General features: G+C 48.1%; 2 protein-coding genes across 3 annotated transcripts; both read right to left on the reverse strand.

Annotated features, from left to right (window-relative positions):
- Positions 1-7,812: 7,812 nt before the first annotated feature.
- LOC119934693 (keratin-associated protein 4-7-like) lies at positions 7,813-8,556 on the reverse strand. The gene is made up of 2 exons (XM_038754248.1): positions 8,243-8,556; positions 7,813-8,029 (listed from the first exon to the last, which is right to left on the reverse strand). The coding sequence occupies exons 1-2, from the start codon at positions 8,554-8,556 to the stop codon at positions 7,813-7,815; spliced, it is 531 nt and encodes a 176-aa protein (XP_038610176.1).
- Positions 8,557-14,677: 6,121 nt separating this feature from the next.
- On the reverse strand, positions 14,678-15,421 carry LOC119934092 (keratin-associated protein 4-3-like). Of its 2 annotated transcripts, XM_038753483.1 has the most exons (4): positions 15,207-15,421; positions 14,952-15,065; positions 14,781-14,861; positions 14,678-14,723 (listed from the first exon to the last, which is right to left on the reverse strand). In XM_038753483.1, exons 1-4 carry the CDS (start codon positions 15,419-15,421, stop codon positions 14,678-14,680), a joined length of 456 nt encoding a protein of 151 aa, XP_038609411.1. The 2 variants fall into 2 exon arrangements, with proteins under 2 accessions (XP_038609411.1, XP_038609410.1); XM_038753482.1 differs by having other exon boundaries at positions 14,678-15,421.
- Positions 15,422-15,923: the final 502 nt, after the last annotated feature.

Raw genomic sequence — 15,923 nt, forward strand, 5'->3', positions numbered from 1 at the left:
TGTCTCTCCCCACTTCAATCCATATTTCACGCCACTGCCCAGATTGTCTTTGTCCAGAAACGCTCTGGGCACATTACTCCCCTCCTCAAAAATCTCCAGTGGCTACCAATCAACCTGCGCATCAGGCAGAAACTCTTCACCCTCGGCTTCAAGGCTGTCCATCACCTCGCCCCCTCCTACCTCACCTCCCTTCTCTCCTTCTCCAGCCCAGCCCGCACCCTCCGCTCCTCTGCCGCTAATCTCCTCACCGTGCCTTGTTCTCACCTGTCCCACCGTCGACCCCCGGCCCACGTCATCCACCTGGCCTGGAATGCCCTCCCTCCCAACATCTGCCAAGCTAGCTCTCTTCCTTCCTTCAAGGCCCTACTGAGAACTCACCTCCTCCATGAGGCCTTCCCAGATTGATCCCCCTTTTTTCTCTTCTCCTCCCCACCCCCCTGCCCTACCTCCTTCCCCTTCCCACAGCACCTGTATATATGTTTGTACAGATTTATTACTCTATTTACTTTACTTAATTTACTATTCTATTTATTTTGTTAATGATGTGCGTTTAGCTTTAATTGTATTTATTCTGACGATTTTGACACCTGTCTACATGTTTTGTTTTGTTGTCTGTCTCCCCCTTCTAGACTGTGAGCCCACTGTTGGGTAGGGACCGGCTCTGTGTGTTGCCAGCTTGTACTTCCCAAGCACTTAGTACAGTGCTCTGCACACAGTAAGCACTGAAAAACTATGATTGAATGAATGATTGTCTCTATTTATTGCTCAATAAATACGATTGAATGAATGAGTGAATCCCCATCTTAGAGATGAAGTAACTGAGGCACAGAGAAGCTAAGTGACTTGTCCCATTGTTCCTGGGTTGCTTCACTTCAAGCCAGGCTTTGATAGTGAGGAACACATGCCCTTTCTGATGTGTCATCTTCAAAGAAATTTGGAATAAAATATGGCAGTGTGAGTGACTTTCCATCTCTTCTGCTTGCTAATGAAACTGCTTGAAAGAGAGTTTGGATTCCTGGCGATCTGCATGGTCCTAATGCCTTCAGGGGGTAGTAGGGGAGAGAATGTTTGACTTGAGTCAAGAGATTATTTCCAAGAAAAATTCACTCTTTTCATTGCTTCCATTAATCCTTGATTTCCAGCTCAGGCTCCAAAGGTCTACGGGACAGTTAGCCCACTTCCAAAGGGCTGGATGGTGGGAGTTCAGAGAAGATTCCGTCTCTCATTTCCCCAGTCTGATTTGTGGTAATGTGTCTTCTGAAAGTCTCTCACATGTTCTGCCCTCCCTCCTTCCCCTCCCCACAGCCTTTGGAATGGTGTCACAATAATCCCTACCTTTGAGTCTCCTGGCATGGACTGGGCTCACTGTCCTGCCCAACTGACCGTGAACAGTCAAGTTTGAAGAGTTTAGGGATCAGGTAACTTTAGAACATACTTTTCAGCACCTGGTTTACCATGGTGCTAGGACAGTAATTGAGGCCAAACACTCAAGAAATGCAAATTCACACTTTCAAGATTATTTGGTGCTGCAAAGGGAAAGTTTATTAGAGAGGAATAGAGTCAAAACAAGGGTGAACATCAGGGCAGGAAAAAAGGGTTTCAGACTCCAAGGATTCAGCCCCCACAGAACCTGGACCAAGGCCAGAGAAAGTGATTTCCAAAGCCAGATGACTCACCAGGGAAAACTCCTTTATCAGTCCTCAGGTGGACACTTTGATAATAATGATGGTATTTTTTAAGTGCTTACTATGTGTGAAGCACTGGGGAGGATACAAGGTCATCAGGTTGTCCCACGTGGGGCTCACAGTCTTAATCCCATTTTACACTCCTACTCCCAGGTGGCTTTATGTGATTCAAAGAATAACAGTATCAAAGCATCAGAATCAAAGCATCAGTATGGATGCATTAGTGCTTTTTTATATAGGAAATTCTCGCTGATAGGGTTGGTGTGCCTTGGGATGTCAGTCAATTAATAGTATTTACTGAGCCTTACTGTGTGCAGAGCACTGTACTGAGCATTTGGAGAGTACATTGCAAAGGAGTTGGTACACATGATCCCCACTCATAGGAGCTTTCCCTGTAAATTTGGCTACAGGCCTAGGAATGGTTGCAGGAGAGTAGATGGTTTAGCTGCTGGCTAGGAAAAAGGTTTGCTTGAACTGCCATTTAAGGAGACTCCTTCATGAGCCATAATCAATGGCATTTATTTATTGAGCACTTACTATGTGCAGAACACTGTATTAAGTGCTTAGGAAAATATAATACATCATAGTTATGCTTAAAATCCCCTTCTACATCACCAGTTGTAGTTGTAATAGTACTAATAATTTATTAAGCACTTACTGTGTACTACTTTCTGGGATGCTATACAGAGGTAGGAATGAGCTACAGTCCTTGACCTTTAAGAGACTTACAATTTGACAATATAAACAGAGCTTAGAACAGTGCTTTGCATATAGTAAGTGCTTAATAAATGCTATTATTATTATTATTATTATTATTATTATTATAAAGAGAGGAGAGGGACAGGCAGGCACACAGGACTGTTGAAACAATAAAATAGCATAAAAGGCCAGGACAAAAATAGTCAAAATATAAGCAAAAATCAATAGGGTGCTGGGATTAGAAGAGATGACTTTCAGGATCCTCATGGGTCAGAGCCCAAGGCACATCTCTAGCAACTGCAACCATCATGACAGCCAATAGTCTTCTCAGAGTTTTGTGGAGGTCTCATGCTGAGAGTGTTTTTCTTTTTTCCGCTGGCTTGGTGGAAGGCAGGATGGGAAGGAGTTTCTTCAGTGGCATGGAGGAGAGCTGGTCAAGTTTCTTGGGGAGAAGGAACTGCTGGTATATGTACTGGGGACCCTAAAGATGCTTAGCTGCAGTTTCAATCCTTGTGCACAAACAGCGTGTTGGGAAATGAAGTTCTTGGTGGTGAGGAGGGAAGGCAGCAGTGTTCCCTGTTCTTTCAATCAATCAATCAATCCCATTTATTTATAATTTACTGTGTGCAGAACACTACACTAAGCACTTGGGAAAGTACCTTATAAAAGGGGTGGTAATAATAATACTGATAATAATAATGATAATACTGATGATAATAATAGCATTTGTGAAGTGTTTACACTGTACTAAGCTCTGGCAAAGATACAAGATAACTGGGTTAGACACAGTCCCTGTCCCACATGGACTTTACTGTTTTAATCCCTATTTTACAGAGAGGCCCAGAGAGGTTAAGCGACTTACCAAAGGTCACACAGCAGACAAGTGGCAGACATGTTTCCTGCATATAAGGAGCTTACAGTCTAGATGGGATCATGTGATTGTGGTGGAGAAAATGCCAACCACATGTCTGTATTGATGGGATGCTGGGAGCTATCACTGTTCTAGGGACATGGAGATCATGCCACGGAAGTAAAAAATGTGTTGGCTTCAGAGGCCTGTACAAAGGAGTGTTCAGCCAAAAACTGAAGACAGACCACAAGAAAAAATTACTGGAGATGCCATAAACGTTTTATCCCACAGATGGGAAATTTTATTAGGGAGCTGCAAGGCAATGAAACACGAGAAAGGTGAGAGGGAGTGATGGAAAGGAAAGAGGTCATTGCAGGCTAAGAGGATTTGGTTCACTGGAAACTGGGTGAGTGATTCCTCAAGGAGAAGCAGGAGCAGATAAAACTGTCCTCCATCATCCTTTTTCCTTAAGAGATGCCAGGTGAGATGAAGTGGTGGCTGAGACCCTCACATGGAAGGCTGTGAATGAGTGAACCCAAAGTTTAGCGTGGAGTCTGTTCCAGTTCTGGGACTTCAGATTCTCCATGGGTCACTGGTAGCATAGCAGGAATCAGGAAGGAGCTCCTGGACTGCTCCCCCAGGTTTCAGGAACCATCAAGGGTGTCATGCATTGGAAGCAGCTGGTTGCCAGGCAGGATGCTCAGAAGCAACACGATGGGCCGCAAGTAGGGCGGCAGCAAGGCTGGCAGCAAGGGGACACACAGCAGGTTGGGCGGCAGCAAGTCGTCCGGCAGCACGTGGTTTGGCAACAGGTTGGCGGGCAGCAAGGCCTGCAGCAGCTAGACACGCAGCATGGTTGGGGACAGCAGGGCTGGCAGCAGCTGGACCCGCAGCACGGTGGAGGACAACAGGGCCTGCAGCAAGTAGACACACAGCAAGCTGGACGGCAGCAGGGCTGGCAGCAGCCGCACAGGGAGAATCTCGGGAAGCCACAGAAGCTTGTGGAACAGCAGTTGCTGGCCATGGTGGTAAGGGTTATGATGGTCGTTCAGATGCAAGGAGAAGTTCCTGATGTTTGGCTGCCTCCATGCTCCACTGCCTCTCTTATATACCCCCTTGGGGGCTGCTGCGGTGGCGGGGAAGCAGGATCATATCCTTGTAATTGTTTGTATGCTAATTTACAATAACTAATTAAGGGGAAATTAGGTTTCCCTCAATGAAATGTCCTGAACTTCCTCAGAAGGACCATTGTGTTTCCCAAGGGCATTGACAGTCATCCAATCAGTTTTTGCATTCCCAAACCTCAGTCTAGTGCTTCCTCTTCCCTGGGGAACATCACCTCCCATCAGTCAGCCTCTTTCTTTCCCTTTTCCTGGGCTGTGGGTCTGTCACATGAACATGTGACACTAGAGCTCTGTGACACACTCTGAGTAAAGTAGGGCACCATTTTTACTGGACAAAGGAACCATTAAGCTTGTTATGGGCAGGAAAAGTGCCTACTAAATGTGTTGTTTTGTACTCTCCCAAGTTTTAAGTACAGTGTTCTGCATACAGTGAGTAATCAGTATATAATCTTGATTGATTGATTGTTTGGGTCATCATTATGTTGAAGGCAATTAATGGAAAGGAAGGCCCAATTCCCTGCTGGGCAAACCTGGAAGGATGAACTCAATTTTGTTCAGGTTCAGGTTTGAGCTGTGGAAGAGTGTTTTTAACAGTGTCTGCCTTAGTCCTACTAAAATGATCCTTTAAACTGTACAGGATCATTCCTTTACCCCAGCAGTTTGGAAGGGATATGGTTTTGTGCAGGCTGGTAGAAATGGCAGCCTTTTTTATATTTGTTATGCATTGACTATGAGCCGCACACTGTAATAAGTGCTGAGGTAGATAGAAGCTAATTAGTTTGGACACAATCCATGTCCCACAAGTGGCTTACAGTCTAATCCTTATTCATTCATTTATTCATTCAATCGTATTTATTGAGTGCTTACTGTGTGCAGAGCACTGTACTAAGCACTTAGAAAGTACAAGTCAGCAACATATAGAGACAGTCTCTACCCAACAGTGGGCTCACAGTCTAGAAGGGGGAGACAGACAACAAAACAAAACATGTAGACAGGTGTCAAAATCGTCAGAACAAATAGAATTATAGCTATATGCACATCATTAACAAAATAAATAGAATAGTAAATATGTACAAGTAAAATAAATAGAGTAATAAATCTGTACAAATACAGATTTACTATACAAGTGCTGTTGGGAGGGGAAGGAGGTAGGATGGAGGGGATGGGGAGGAGAAGAGAAAATAGGGGGGGTCAATATGGGAAGGCCTCCTGGAGGAGGTGAGCTCTCAGTAGGGCTTTGAAGGGAGGAAGAGGGCTAGCTTGGTGGATGTGTGGAGGGTGGGCATTCCAGGCCAGGGGAAGGATGTGGGCCGGGGGTTGACGGCGGGACAGGGGAGAATGAGGCACAGTGAGGTACGGCAGAGGAGCAGAGAGTGCAGTCTGGGCTGTAGAAGGAGAGAAACTTCTACAGTAACCTCATTTTTGCAGATGAGGTAACTGATGCAGAGAGATAAGTATCTTGCCCAAGGTCACACATCAGATACCCAGATCCTTCTGACTCCTAGGCTTGTGCTCTTGAAGCCATAAAAACCTGAAGAATGATGCCACTCATCTGGCAAAGTGGTGGGGTTCCCCAAAACAAAGATTCAAAAGGTCTGTTATCCTGGCTCAACAGGGAAGCAGCGAGGCCCAGAGTAAATAGAATGTGCTTGGGAGTCAGTGCATTCATTTATTCATTCATGTTTATTGAGCTCTTACTGTGTGCAGAGCACTGTACTAAGTGCTTGGGGGAGTACAATTCAACAATAAACAGGGACATTCCCTGGTCACAACGAGCTTACAGTCTGGAAGGCTGCAGACAAGCATCAATGCAAATAAGTAAAATGACAGATGTGTACACGCTTTCTATGGGGCAGGGAGGGGGAACAGCAAAAGAAGCAAGTCTGTGTGACACAGGAGGGAGTGGGAGATGAGGAAAGGTGGGGCTTAGTCTGGAAAGGCCTCTTGGAGGAGATATTCCTTCAAAAGGCTTTGAAGGGAAGAGTGTAATTATCTGTCAAATTTGAGGAAGGAGGGCATTCCAGGCTAGAGGCAGAACTTGGGCTGAGGTCAAAAACAAGACAGGCAAGATCAAGACACAATGAGAAGGTTAGCACTAGAGGAGTGAAGTGTGCGAGCTGGTTAGTAGAAGAAGAGAAGCAAAGTGAGGTAGGAGGGGGCAAGGTGGTGGAGTGCTTTAAAGCCAATGGTGAGGAGTTTTTGTTTGATGTGGAGTTGGATGAGCAACCACTGGAGTATTTTGAAGAGCAGGGTGAGATGTCCTGAAAGATTTCGTAGACAAAATGAACCGGCAACAGAGTAAAGTATGGACTGGAGTGGAGAGAGACAGGAGGCTGAGGTCAGCAAGGAGGCTGATACAGTCTCGCAGACAGGATAGGATGAGTGATTGTATTAATGTGTTAGCAATTTGGATGCAGAGGGAAGGGAAGATTTTAGTAATGTTGTGAAGGGGGGACCGATAGGATTTAGTGATGGATTGAATATGTGGGTTGAATGAAAGAGCGGAGTCAAGGATAACACCAAGCTTACAGGCTTGTGAGGCAGGAAGGATGGTAGTGTCCTCTACGATTGAATGAATGGTGCCATCTACAGTTATAGGAAAGTCAGGGCGAGGACAGAGTTTGGGTGGGAAGTTAAGAAGCTCTGTTTTGAACGTGTTAAGTTTGAGGTGACGGGAAGATATTCGAGCCAACAATAGGCTCTTCCTTGCCATAGTTGAGACCAATTGGAAAGCACTGAGTAGAATGTGGTTCTGCAAATGAAGGACCTGCAGAAGATAGATTTGCAACATGGTGGGGGACAGTAGGGCCTAAAGGAGCTGGACATGCAGCAGATTGGGCAGTGAGGTCAATGAGCCTTAGGGACTAATTGTCTTTAGAACGTATTTTTCAGCACCTGGTTTATTCTGGGGGTAGGACAGTAATCAAGGCTGAACTCTCAGAAATAAAGATGCACAATTTCAGGATTATTTTGTGCTGTAAAGGGAAAGTTTATTAGAGCAAAGTAGGACAAAACATGGATGAACATCAAGATGGGAAGAGAGGGTTTCAGACTCAAAGGATTCAGCACCCACAAAACCTGGACTGTATCCAGATTAAGTGATTTCCAAAGCCAGATAAATCAGTGAGAAAACCTCATTTGTCCTTCCTCAGATGGACACATTGACAACATGCCAGATGAGACGACAAGATGACTGAGATAACCTTTGGTCTTTTGGCTGGTGGTTGTTTGGAAGCCAGCTTCCATGCTGGCTGAGGTGGGTGGTTGTTGACTGGGAGGCTGGGCCTTGTTCCATAGTGGTGAGGATTATGGGTCCCAGTTGTTGTGAGATGACTTGGCTCTATGCGGGCAGGCAGCGCACTCCTACTCCCAGTTGGTTCCATAAGGTACAAGGAAGCCGGGCATCAATATAACTGGTCGTTGGTTGCAGGTAGCTGGCAGGAGGGGAGGTTGTTCAACAGCAAGATGATGGGCCGCAAGTGGGGCGGCAGCAGGTGGTTCTGCAGCAAGTGGTTTGACGGCAAGCTGGGCGGCAGCAAGGCTGGCAGCAGGTGGGCACACAGCAGGTCGGGCGGCAGCAAGTCGTCCGGCAGCAAGTGGTTTGGCAGCATGTGGGGCGGCAGCAAGGCTGGCAGCAGCTAGTCACACAGCAGGGTCGGGGGCAGCAGGGCCTGCAGCAGCTGGACACACAGCAAGGTTGGGGGCAGCAGGGCCTGCAGCAGCTGGACACACAGCAGGTCGGGCGGCAGCAAGTCGTCCGGCAGCAAGTGGTTTGGCAGCATGTGGGGCGGCAGCAAGGCTGGCAGCAGCTAGTCACACAGCAGGGTCGGGGGCAGCAGGGCCTGCAGCAGCTGGACACACAGCAAGGTTGGGGGCAGCAGGGCCTGCAGCAGCTGGACACACAGCAGGGTCGAGGGCAGCAGGGTCTGCAGCAGCTGGACACACAGCAGGCTGGGCGGCAGCAAGTGGGTTGACAGCAGACTGACTGGCAGCAAGTTGGCCTGCAGCAGGTCGGGCGGCAGCAGCTGGTCACACCACATGTTGGGCGGCAGCAGGTGGTTCTGCAGCAAGTGGTCTGGCAGCATGTTGGGGGGCAGCAAGGGCTGCTGCAGCAGCCGGGCTCACAGCAGGTCTCTTGGCAGCAGCCTCTTCCGCAGCTCAGGTCGGAGCAGACGGATCCACAGCAGGAGTTGACCATGGTGTCGGTTGGTTTGGGGTCTGGTGTTGTCTCAGAGGAGGAGGAGATTCCCGTGTTTGAATGTCTTCCTGTGCCTGTGCCCCTTATATACCCTGACTGGTGCAGGCTGGAGTGGCAGTGACTGATGATCCCGCATGCAGGATACCTTCCTTGCTATCTCTGGGGCCAATTGGAAAACAATGAGTAGGTTAGCAATTAAAGTTCTGACAGGAAAGTGAACTCAGGCCTGTGGAAAGGATAATTTTCATCAGTTAAACTCAGCAGCAGCAATCAGTCCCTTGTTTCCCAAGGCACTATTCGAGCTTCAGTTCTCCAGGGAAAAGTCTTTCACTTCCACCATCTTCCCATCTTAGTCAACTCTGATTTTGTCAGGTGACTGTGGTCCTGAACAGATCACTCTCTCCCTTCCTTGTGTGGAACCCCAAGGCAGATGTGTGCCTAGATCACATGGAGTGAAGGTTCCCATGATGTTCAAGATCAAAGCACCTTCCTAGAGGAAAGAATGTTGATTTGGGGAGAGCAGGAAGGGAGCACCTACAGGCAGTCAGCAGGAAATCAGGAGGGAATCATGAGGATGAAGACGCCTGACTCAGGATGTCAGTTAGTCAGGATCCTGGCAGATTTTGACAGTGGATGCCCATTCCAACCACTTCGGCCTTCTAACTCAAGATTGCTGGATTGGCCAGGATGTTATGCAAAGAGGAAAGAGTCATTTATCTCGGCATGCTTTACCCCACATGGAGTGGCCCTGGAGCTAGAGGCATCCAGGAGGAAAGCACTCCATTAGAAGTGGTAGATAGCCTGGCCTGAGACCTTGGTCTACAGGCATGAGGTAAGATGAAGAAGGAGTCATCTGTCATCAGTAAGGATGCTGATGAGCCACAGTTCAGTGATTTCATGACTGAGAATATATGCAGAGAAATAAATCATCATGCCAGTGACTTGCAGAAACTCCTCAGGCAGAAACTCCTCACCCTGGGCTTCAAGGCTCTCCATCACCTCGCCCCCTCCTACCTCACCTCCCTTCTCTCCTTCTACAGCCCAGTCCGCACCCTCCGCTCCTCCACCGCTGATCTCCTCACCGTACCTCACTCTCACCTGTCCCGCCATCGACCCCCAGCCCACGTCATCCCCCGGGCCTGGAATGCCCTCCCTCTGCCCATCCGCCAAGCTAGCTCTCTTCCTCCCTTCAAGGCCCTGCTGAGAGCTCACCTCCTACAGGAGGCCTTCCCAGACTGAGCCCCTTCCTTCCTCTCCCCCTCGTCCCCCTCTCCATCCCCCCATCTTACCTCTCTCCCTTCCCCACAGCACCTGTATGCATGTATATATGTTTGTACATATTTTTTTACTCTATTTATTTATTTATTTAATTTATTTGTACATATCTATTCTATTTATTTTATTTTGTTAGTATGTTTGGTCTCTGTCTCCCCCTTTTAGACTGTGAGCCCACTGTTGGGTAGGGACTGTCTCTATATGATGCCAATTTGTACTTCCCAAGTGCTTAGTACAGTGCTCTGCACATAGTAAGCGCTTAACGCTCAATAAATACGATTGATGATGATGATGATGTGTAGCCATTCTCTCACACTTGTCCCTTCCAGTCATAATCCCGCTAGGATAGGAATGCATTTCAAAAGGATGACAGGGGTGCATTATGACCTGTGCTTGCTTGTTAGCATGCTCTTGGGTGATCCAGGACAGGGACCAAGGTCTCTGGATTCCCATAGCAGAGCCCTTTCCACTGGTCCAGTGAGAGGACTTCCATGAACTTCCATGACTCCCTGTTGTCTCTTTGGTGTTTTTCCAGCCTACTTAGAATGGCCGGTTTACCAGGGTCCCTGGTGATGACATAAGCTTAACCTGGGACAAGTTCAGATTTAAATTTGTCAAAGAGGAAGAGAACAGGGGAAAAAGCAAACGGACATGGGAAGATCATTCTTGGCTGCGTAAGCTCCTCTGACACTGCCTTCGCTGCAACTGAAGGTTTTGCCGTGAACTTGTGGATTCAGAAGCCACTTCCACTGAACAATTTGATGGCAGTTTTGATTATTTTGGGGGCAACCCAAGATAAGTTAAGGTGGAGCACCAGGCTAAAGTCAATCTGCAGTTCCACCAAGATTTGATTTCAAAAGTCTCTACTGCATAACTGCTGCTGCTGACCAGCTTAGTCATTCCTCACTGAGGTAGACATCACACTCTACCTCAGAAGTGGTGTGATCTAGTGGAAAGAGCCTGGGCCTGGTAATAAGAGGCCTGCGTTGTTAACCCAGCTCTGCCACATACCTGCTGTGTCACCTTGAGTGAGTCACTTAACTTCTTTGTGCCTCAGTTCCCTCATCTGCAAAATGGGGATTTAATATCTGTTCTCCCTCCTACCTAGACTGTTTCTGATTATCTGAGTAGTACAGTGCTTGGCATAGAGTAAGTGCTTAACATATACCGACATTTTATTATCCTATCGTACATGTTATCTGCACACAGAGTAAATCATTACAGCTTTTTTTTAGTAAAGAGTTCATGAAAACAGGGAATTGCATTTATGGGAGTGGTTGGCCAGAAATTGGCAGTAAACACTAAGGTAATAGGAAACAGAGATGCCAACATTTGTTTTTTATCCCAGGAATGGGAAACTTTATTAGACAACATACAGACAGAAAAGCACGAGGAGGTGAGAAGGAAGTATAGGAAGGGATGAAGTCATTGCAGTCTCAGAGGATTTGGTATCCTGTGAAATTGGCAGGGGATTTCTTAGTGAGAAGACAGAGGAGTGGATAAAGCTCTGCTTCATCATCCTTTTCCCTCATCTCAGCATAAGTTGAGATGAAGAGGTGGTGGAGGACCTTGTGAGGGAGACTGTGAATGAGAGGAACCAGAGTTCAGGGCAAAATCCATTCTAGTTCCAAGACAGTGGATTCCCCGTGTTTTTCTGTTGACAGGTAGGTCAGTAGCACAGTGCTCCTGGACTGCTCCCTGTATTGCCGGGAAACCATGAGGGCGTAATGGATTGGAAGCAGCTTGTTGCACGGCGGGATGCTCAGCAGCAAGATGATGAACCACAAGTAGGGCGGAAACAAGGGGTCACGCAGCATGTGGGGCAGCAGCAAGCCTGGCAGCAGCTGGGCACACAGCAGGTTGGCGGGCAGCAAGGCCTGCAGCAGCTAGACATGCAGCATGGTTGGGGACAGCAGGGCTGGCAGCAGCTGGACCCACAGCATGGTGGGGGACTACAGGGCCTGCAGCAGGTAGGCACACAGCAAGCTGGGCGGTAGCAGGGCTGGCAGCAGCCGCACAGGGAGAATCTTGGGAAGCCGCAGAAACTTGTGGAGCAGCAGTTGCAGGCCATGGTGGTGGTGGTTGTGATGGTTGCTCAGGTGCAAGGAGAAGTCCCTGGTGTTTGGCAGCCTTCATGCCCCCCTGCTTGTCTGTTATACTCCCCTGGGGGCTGCTGTCACGGCCAGAAAATGGTATCACATCCTTGTAATTGTTTATATGCTAATTTTAAATAATTAATTAAAGGGGAATTTGGTTTTCCCCCCAAGAAATATCCTGAGCTTCCTCAGTAGGACCCACTGTGTTTTCCAGTGTCCCATGAGAGTCATCCAGATCAGGTCTGGGCTTCCCAATACTCATTCTCATATTTCCTCTAACCTGAGAAACATCAATTCTGATCAGCCAGGTTCTTTCCTCTCAGTCCCTTGGTTGTGTATCTGTCACATGACCATCTAATTTTGGGGATCAGATAATAACCCCGAGGAATTTAGGGGCCCAATTTCTGCTATGGGTAAATGCCTTTACTGGGTCATTCAGATAAGGTGAATGATCTGTTCTGTGGGGTGGAAGGCTGTTGTGGAGCAAAAGGTTTTTGCCAGACAATCATGGAGGGATGAATCTGATTTTGTGAGCTGTGCAAGAAGGGTGTGGCTATGGACTGTTCTGCACAGCCTTGTCCACTGGGCACCAATGTACTAGCCAAAATGCCTGCCTCAGGACATCTCAAATGAACTTCTGCATTGTCCAGGATCACTCATGCCCCAGGGCCCTGGAAATTTAGCAATTAGGGAAGCGTTGGTTGAACTGAAGCAGGGAGAAATGACAGCTTCAAGCCAAAAAGACTTAAAGAATGATGTCACTGGTCCAGCAGACAACGCAGGTGGATAGGTCTGACAGGGCTGATGCTCATGATAGAGTTCAAATGGTCTGTGAACCTGGCTCAGCAATAATATTTTTCACTTGCTGTCAGGAGAGGTGGAGATCTGAATGGTGACAGTCCTGGGAAAGTGGGGAAACAATGCTTATCTAGCTCTGCTGGAATTATAGGTTCCATCCAGGTGCTCTCCCAGGGAGCAAGAAAGAGCCATCTGTCCTTCACCTGTCCAGATATAGAGCTACTGGGGGAATGAACCTGGAGAAAATAGTTTCTGGAGGTCATATTCTGCTCTCAGTCTCTGATTCATTTGGGATTTGGATGTGTGTCTCGTACCTGGGTTGCCTCGCTTAAAACCAGGCTTTGATGATGTAGGACACTTATGTGCTTGCTGATGTGTCATCTTCAAATACATTGGGAATAAAGTATAGAAGTTGAGGTGACTTTCCATCTCTCCTGCTTGCTGAAGTAACCCCTGAAACTACTTGAAAGAGAGTTTGGATTCCTGGAGACTGCACGGTCCTAATGCCCTCGCGATGGCAGTAGCCGGGAGGATGTTTGCCTTGAGGCAAGTAATCATTTCCAGGAAATTGCACAACTTTGCCCATAAAAATTCACCCTTTTCATTGCTTCCACCAATCCTTGATATGCAGCTTGGACTCCAGAGGTAGGCAGTCCAGCTAGCCATTTCCACTTCCAGAGGTTGAATGCTGGGTGCTCAGAGAAGATTCTGTCTCTCTTTTGTTTCCCCAGTCTGATTTACAATAATGTATCTTCTGAAAGTCTCTCATGCATTCTGGTCCATCACAGTATTTTGCAGATATTGACAGGTTTATACTTAGTTTCAGACCAAAAAGAGGACATCATTTGAGATCACTTGGTTGCAGTAAAATGTGTAATTTCTATCTGTGAATCGGGTTTGCTTTCAGCATGACCAAAATCCATAGGCTCTTTTAGTATATGTTCTTGAAAGAAAACCATGAACATAAATCTTTTCCTAGCAACTGATGACTTTCCATCAACTGGAACTCCACCCAGGGACCCCTAAGATGAAGAAGGATTCAGATATCCCAGTTCCACTTCTCCCTGCTCATCACAGCCCTTTCTGTAGGATGTCCAACCATCTCTGAAGAGGGAGCCTCTTCCAAGTCCTGGATCCCCAAGTGGAAAGTAATTATCCTAAATTAATCCCATAGCTAGGCTTCTACTCCCTTTGTCATTGCTCCCCAAGTAATGTTCCAAGTAATGCTATCAATGAAGTGACTGATTCCTGTTTCATGAATTTTGCCTTTGGAATGGTGTCACAACAATCCCTGACTTTGAGTCTTCTGGCATGGGCTGGGCTAGCTGTTCTGCCCAACTGACCATGAACAGTCGAGATGGAAGAGTTTAGGGATTAGGTTTAGAACATACGTTTTGGCACCTGGTTTACCATGGTACTAGGACAGTAATTGAGGCCAAACACTCAAGAAATAAAAATTCACAATTTCAAGATTATTTTGTGCTGTAAAAGGAAAGTTTATTAGAGAGGAATAGGGTCAAAACAAGGGTGAACATCAGGACAGGAAAAGAGGTTTTTAGACTCGAAGGATTTAGCATCCACAGAACCTGGACTGAGGCCAGAGGAAGTGATTTCCAAAGCCAGACAGGTCACGGAGGCAAACTCCTTGTCAGTCCTCAGATGGACACTTTGACAACACGCCAGGTGAGAGGACAAGGTGACTGAGTCTTCGTTCGGTCTTTTGGCTGGTAATTGTTTGGAAACAAGTGCACACACTTGTTGAGGTGAATGGCCATTGACTGGGATGCTGGGTCTTGTTCCGTGGTGGTGAGGAATGTGGGTCCCAGGTTGTTGTCAGATGCTTTGCAGACAGGAGCACACTTCCACTCCCAGATGGTTCATGTGATTCAAAGAAAGTAGGCATCAATATGGATGGTCATTGGTAGCAAGCAGCTGGCAGGAGAGGATATGGTTCAGCAACAAGATGCTGTCCCACAAGTAGGGCGGCAGCAGGTGGTTCTGCAGCAAGTGGTTTGGCAGCAAGCTGGGCGGCAGCAAGGCTGGCAGCAGGTGGGCACACAGCAGGTTGGGCGGCAACAAGTCGTCCGGCAGCAAGTGGTTTGGCAGCAAGTGGGGCGGCAGCAAGGCTGGCAGCAGCTAGTCGCACAGCAGGGACTGGGGCAGCAGGGCCTGCAGCAGCTGGACACGCAGCAAGGTTGGGGGCAGCAGGGCCTGCAGCAGGTGGACACACAGCAAGGTTGGGGGCAGCAGGGCCTGCAGCAGCTGGAAACGTTGCAGACTGGACGGCAGCAAGTTGGCCGGCAGCAGCTAGTCTCACAGCAGGGAGGGGGGCAGCAGGGCCTGCAGCAGCTGGACACACAGCAAGGTTGGGGGCAGCAGGGCCTGCAGCAGGTGGACACACAGCAAGGTTGGGGGCAGCAGGGCCTGCAGCAGCTGGAAACGTTGCAGACTGGACGGCAGCAAGTGGGCTGGCAGCAGAACGACTGACAGCAAGTGGGTCTACAGCAGGTTGGGCGGCAGCAGCTGGTCACACCGCACGTTGGGCGGCAGCAGGTGGTTCTGCAGCAAGTGGTTTGGCAGCATGTCGGGGGACAGCAAGGGGTGCTGCAGCAGCTGGGCTCACAGCAGGTCTCTTGGCAGCAGCCCCTTCCGCAGCTCAGGTCAGAGCAGACGGATCCACAGCAGGAGTTGACCATGGTGTCGGTTGGTTCAGGGTCTGGTGTTGTCTCAGAGGAGGAGGAGATTCCTGTGTTTGAATGGCTCCTTGTGCCCTGTGCCCCTTATATACCCTGACTGCTGGAGGATGGAGGAGCAGAGACTGATGATCCAACATGCAGGATATCTTCCCTGCCATGATTGGGCCAAATGAAAAACAATGAGTAGTTTAGCAATTAAGGTTCTGATAAGGAAGCGATCTCAGGCCTGTAGGAAGGAGAATATTTTTTCCTTGTGGGCTTTCTGGGTAGCCAATCAACACCTTGTTTCCAAGGCAAATTGTGACATTTCCCCTCTCTTGTGGAACTCTTCCTCATTCCAGCCATTTTCCCATCTCTACCAACTGTGGATCAGTCCAGTGACCTTGGGATCCAACAAAGTACTCTATCCCTCCATTCCTTGGGTCCCTCTAGGAGCCAGACATGTGACTGGGTCACATGGGGTAAAGGTCCCCATGACTAGGCAGTATTCAAGATCAAACAC

This window comes from Tachyglossus aculeatus, chromosome 11, assembly GCF_015852505.1.
Source record: "Tachyglossus aculeatus isolate mTacAcu1 chromosome 11, mTacAcu1.pri, whole genome shotgun sequence".
Classification (NCBI taxonomy): Eukaryota; Metazoa; Chordata; class Mammalia; order Monotremata; family Tachyglossidae; genus Tachyglossus; species Tachyglossus aculeatus.

Excerpts from the sequence above, each read along its gene's own strand:
- LOC119934693 (XM_038754248.1), bottom strand. The coding sequence starts at position 8,556 with ATGGTCAACTCCTGCTGTGGATCCGTCTGCTCCGACCTGAGCTGCGGA. Across the intron at positions 8,030-8,242 it reads TGTGTGTCCAGCTGCTGCAG|GCCCTGCTGCCCCCGACCCT; the intron begins GCCCTGCTGCCC and ends CAGCTGCTGCAG.
- LOC119934092 (XM_038753482.1), bottom strand. The coding sequence starts at position 15,421 with ATGGTCAACTCCTGCTGTGGATCCGTCTGCTCTGACCTGAGCTGCGGA.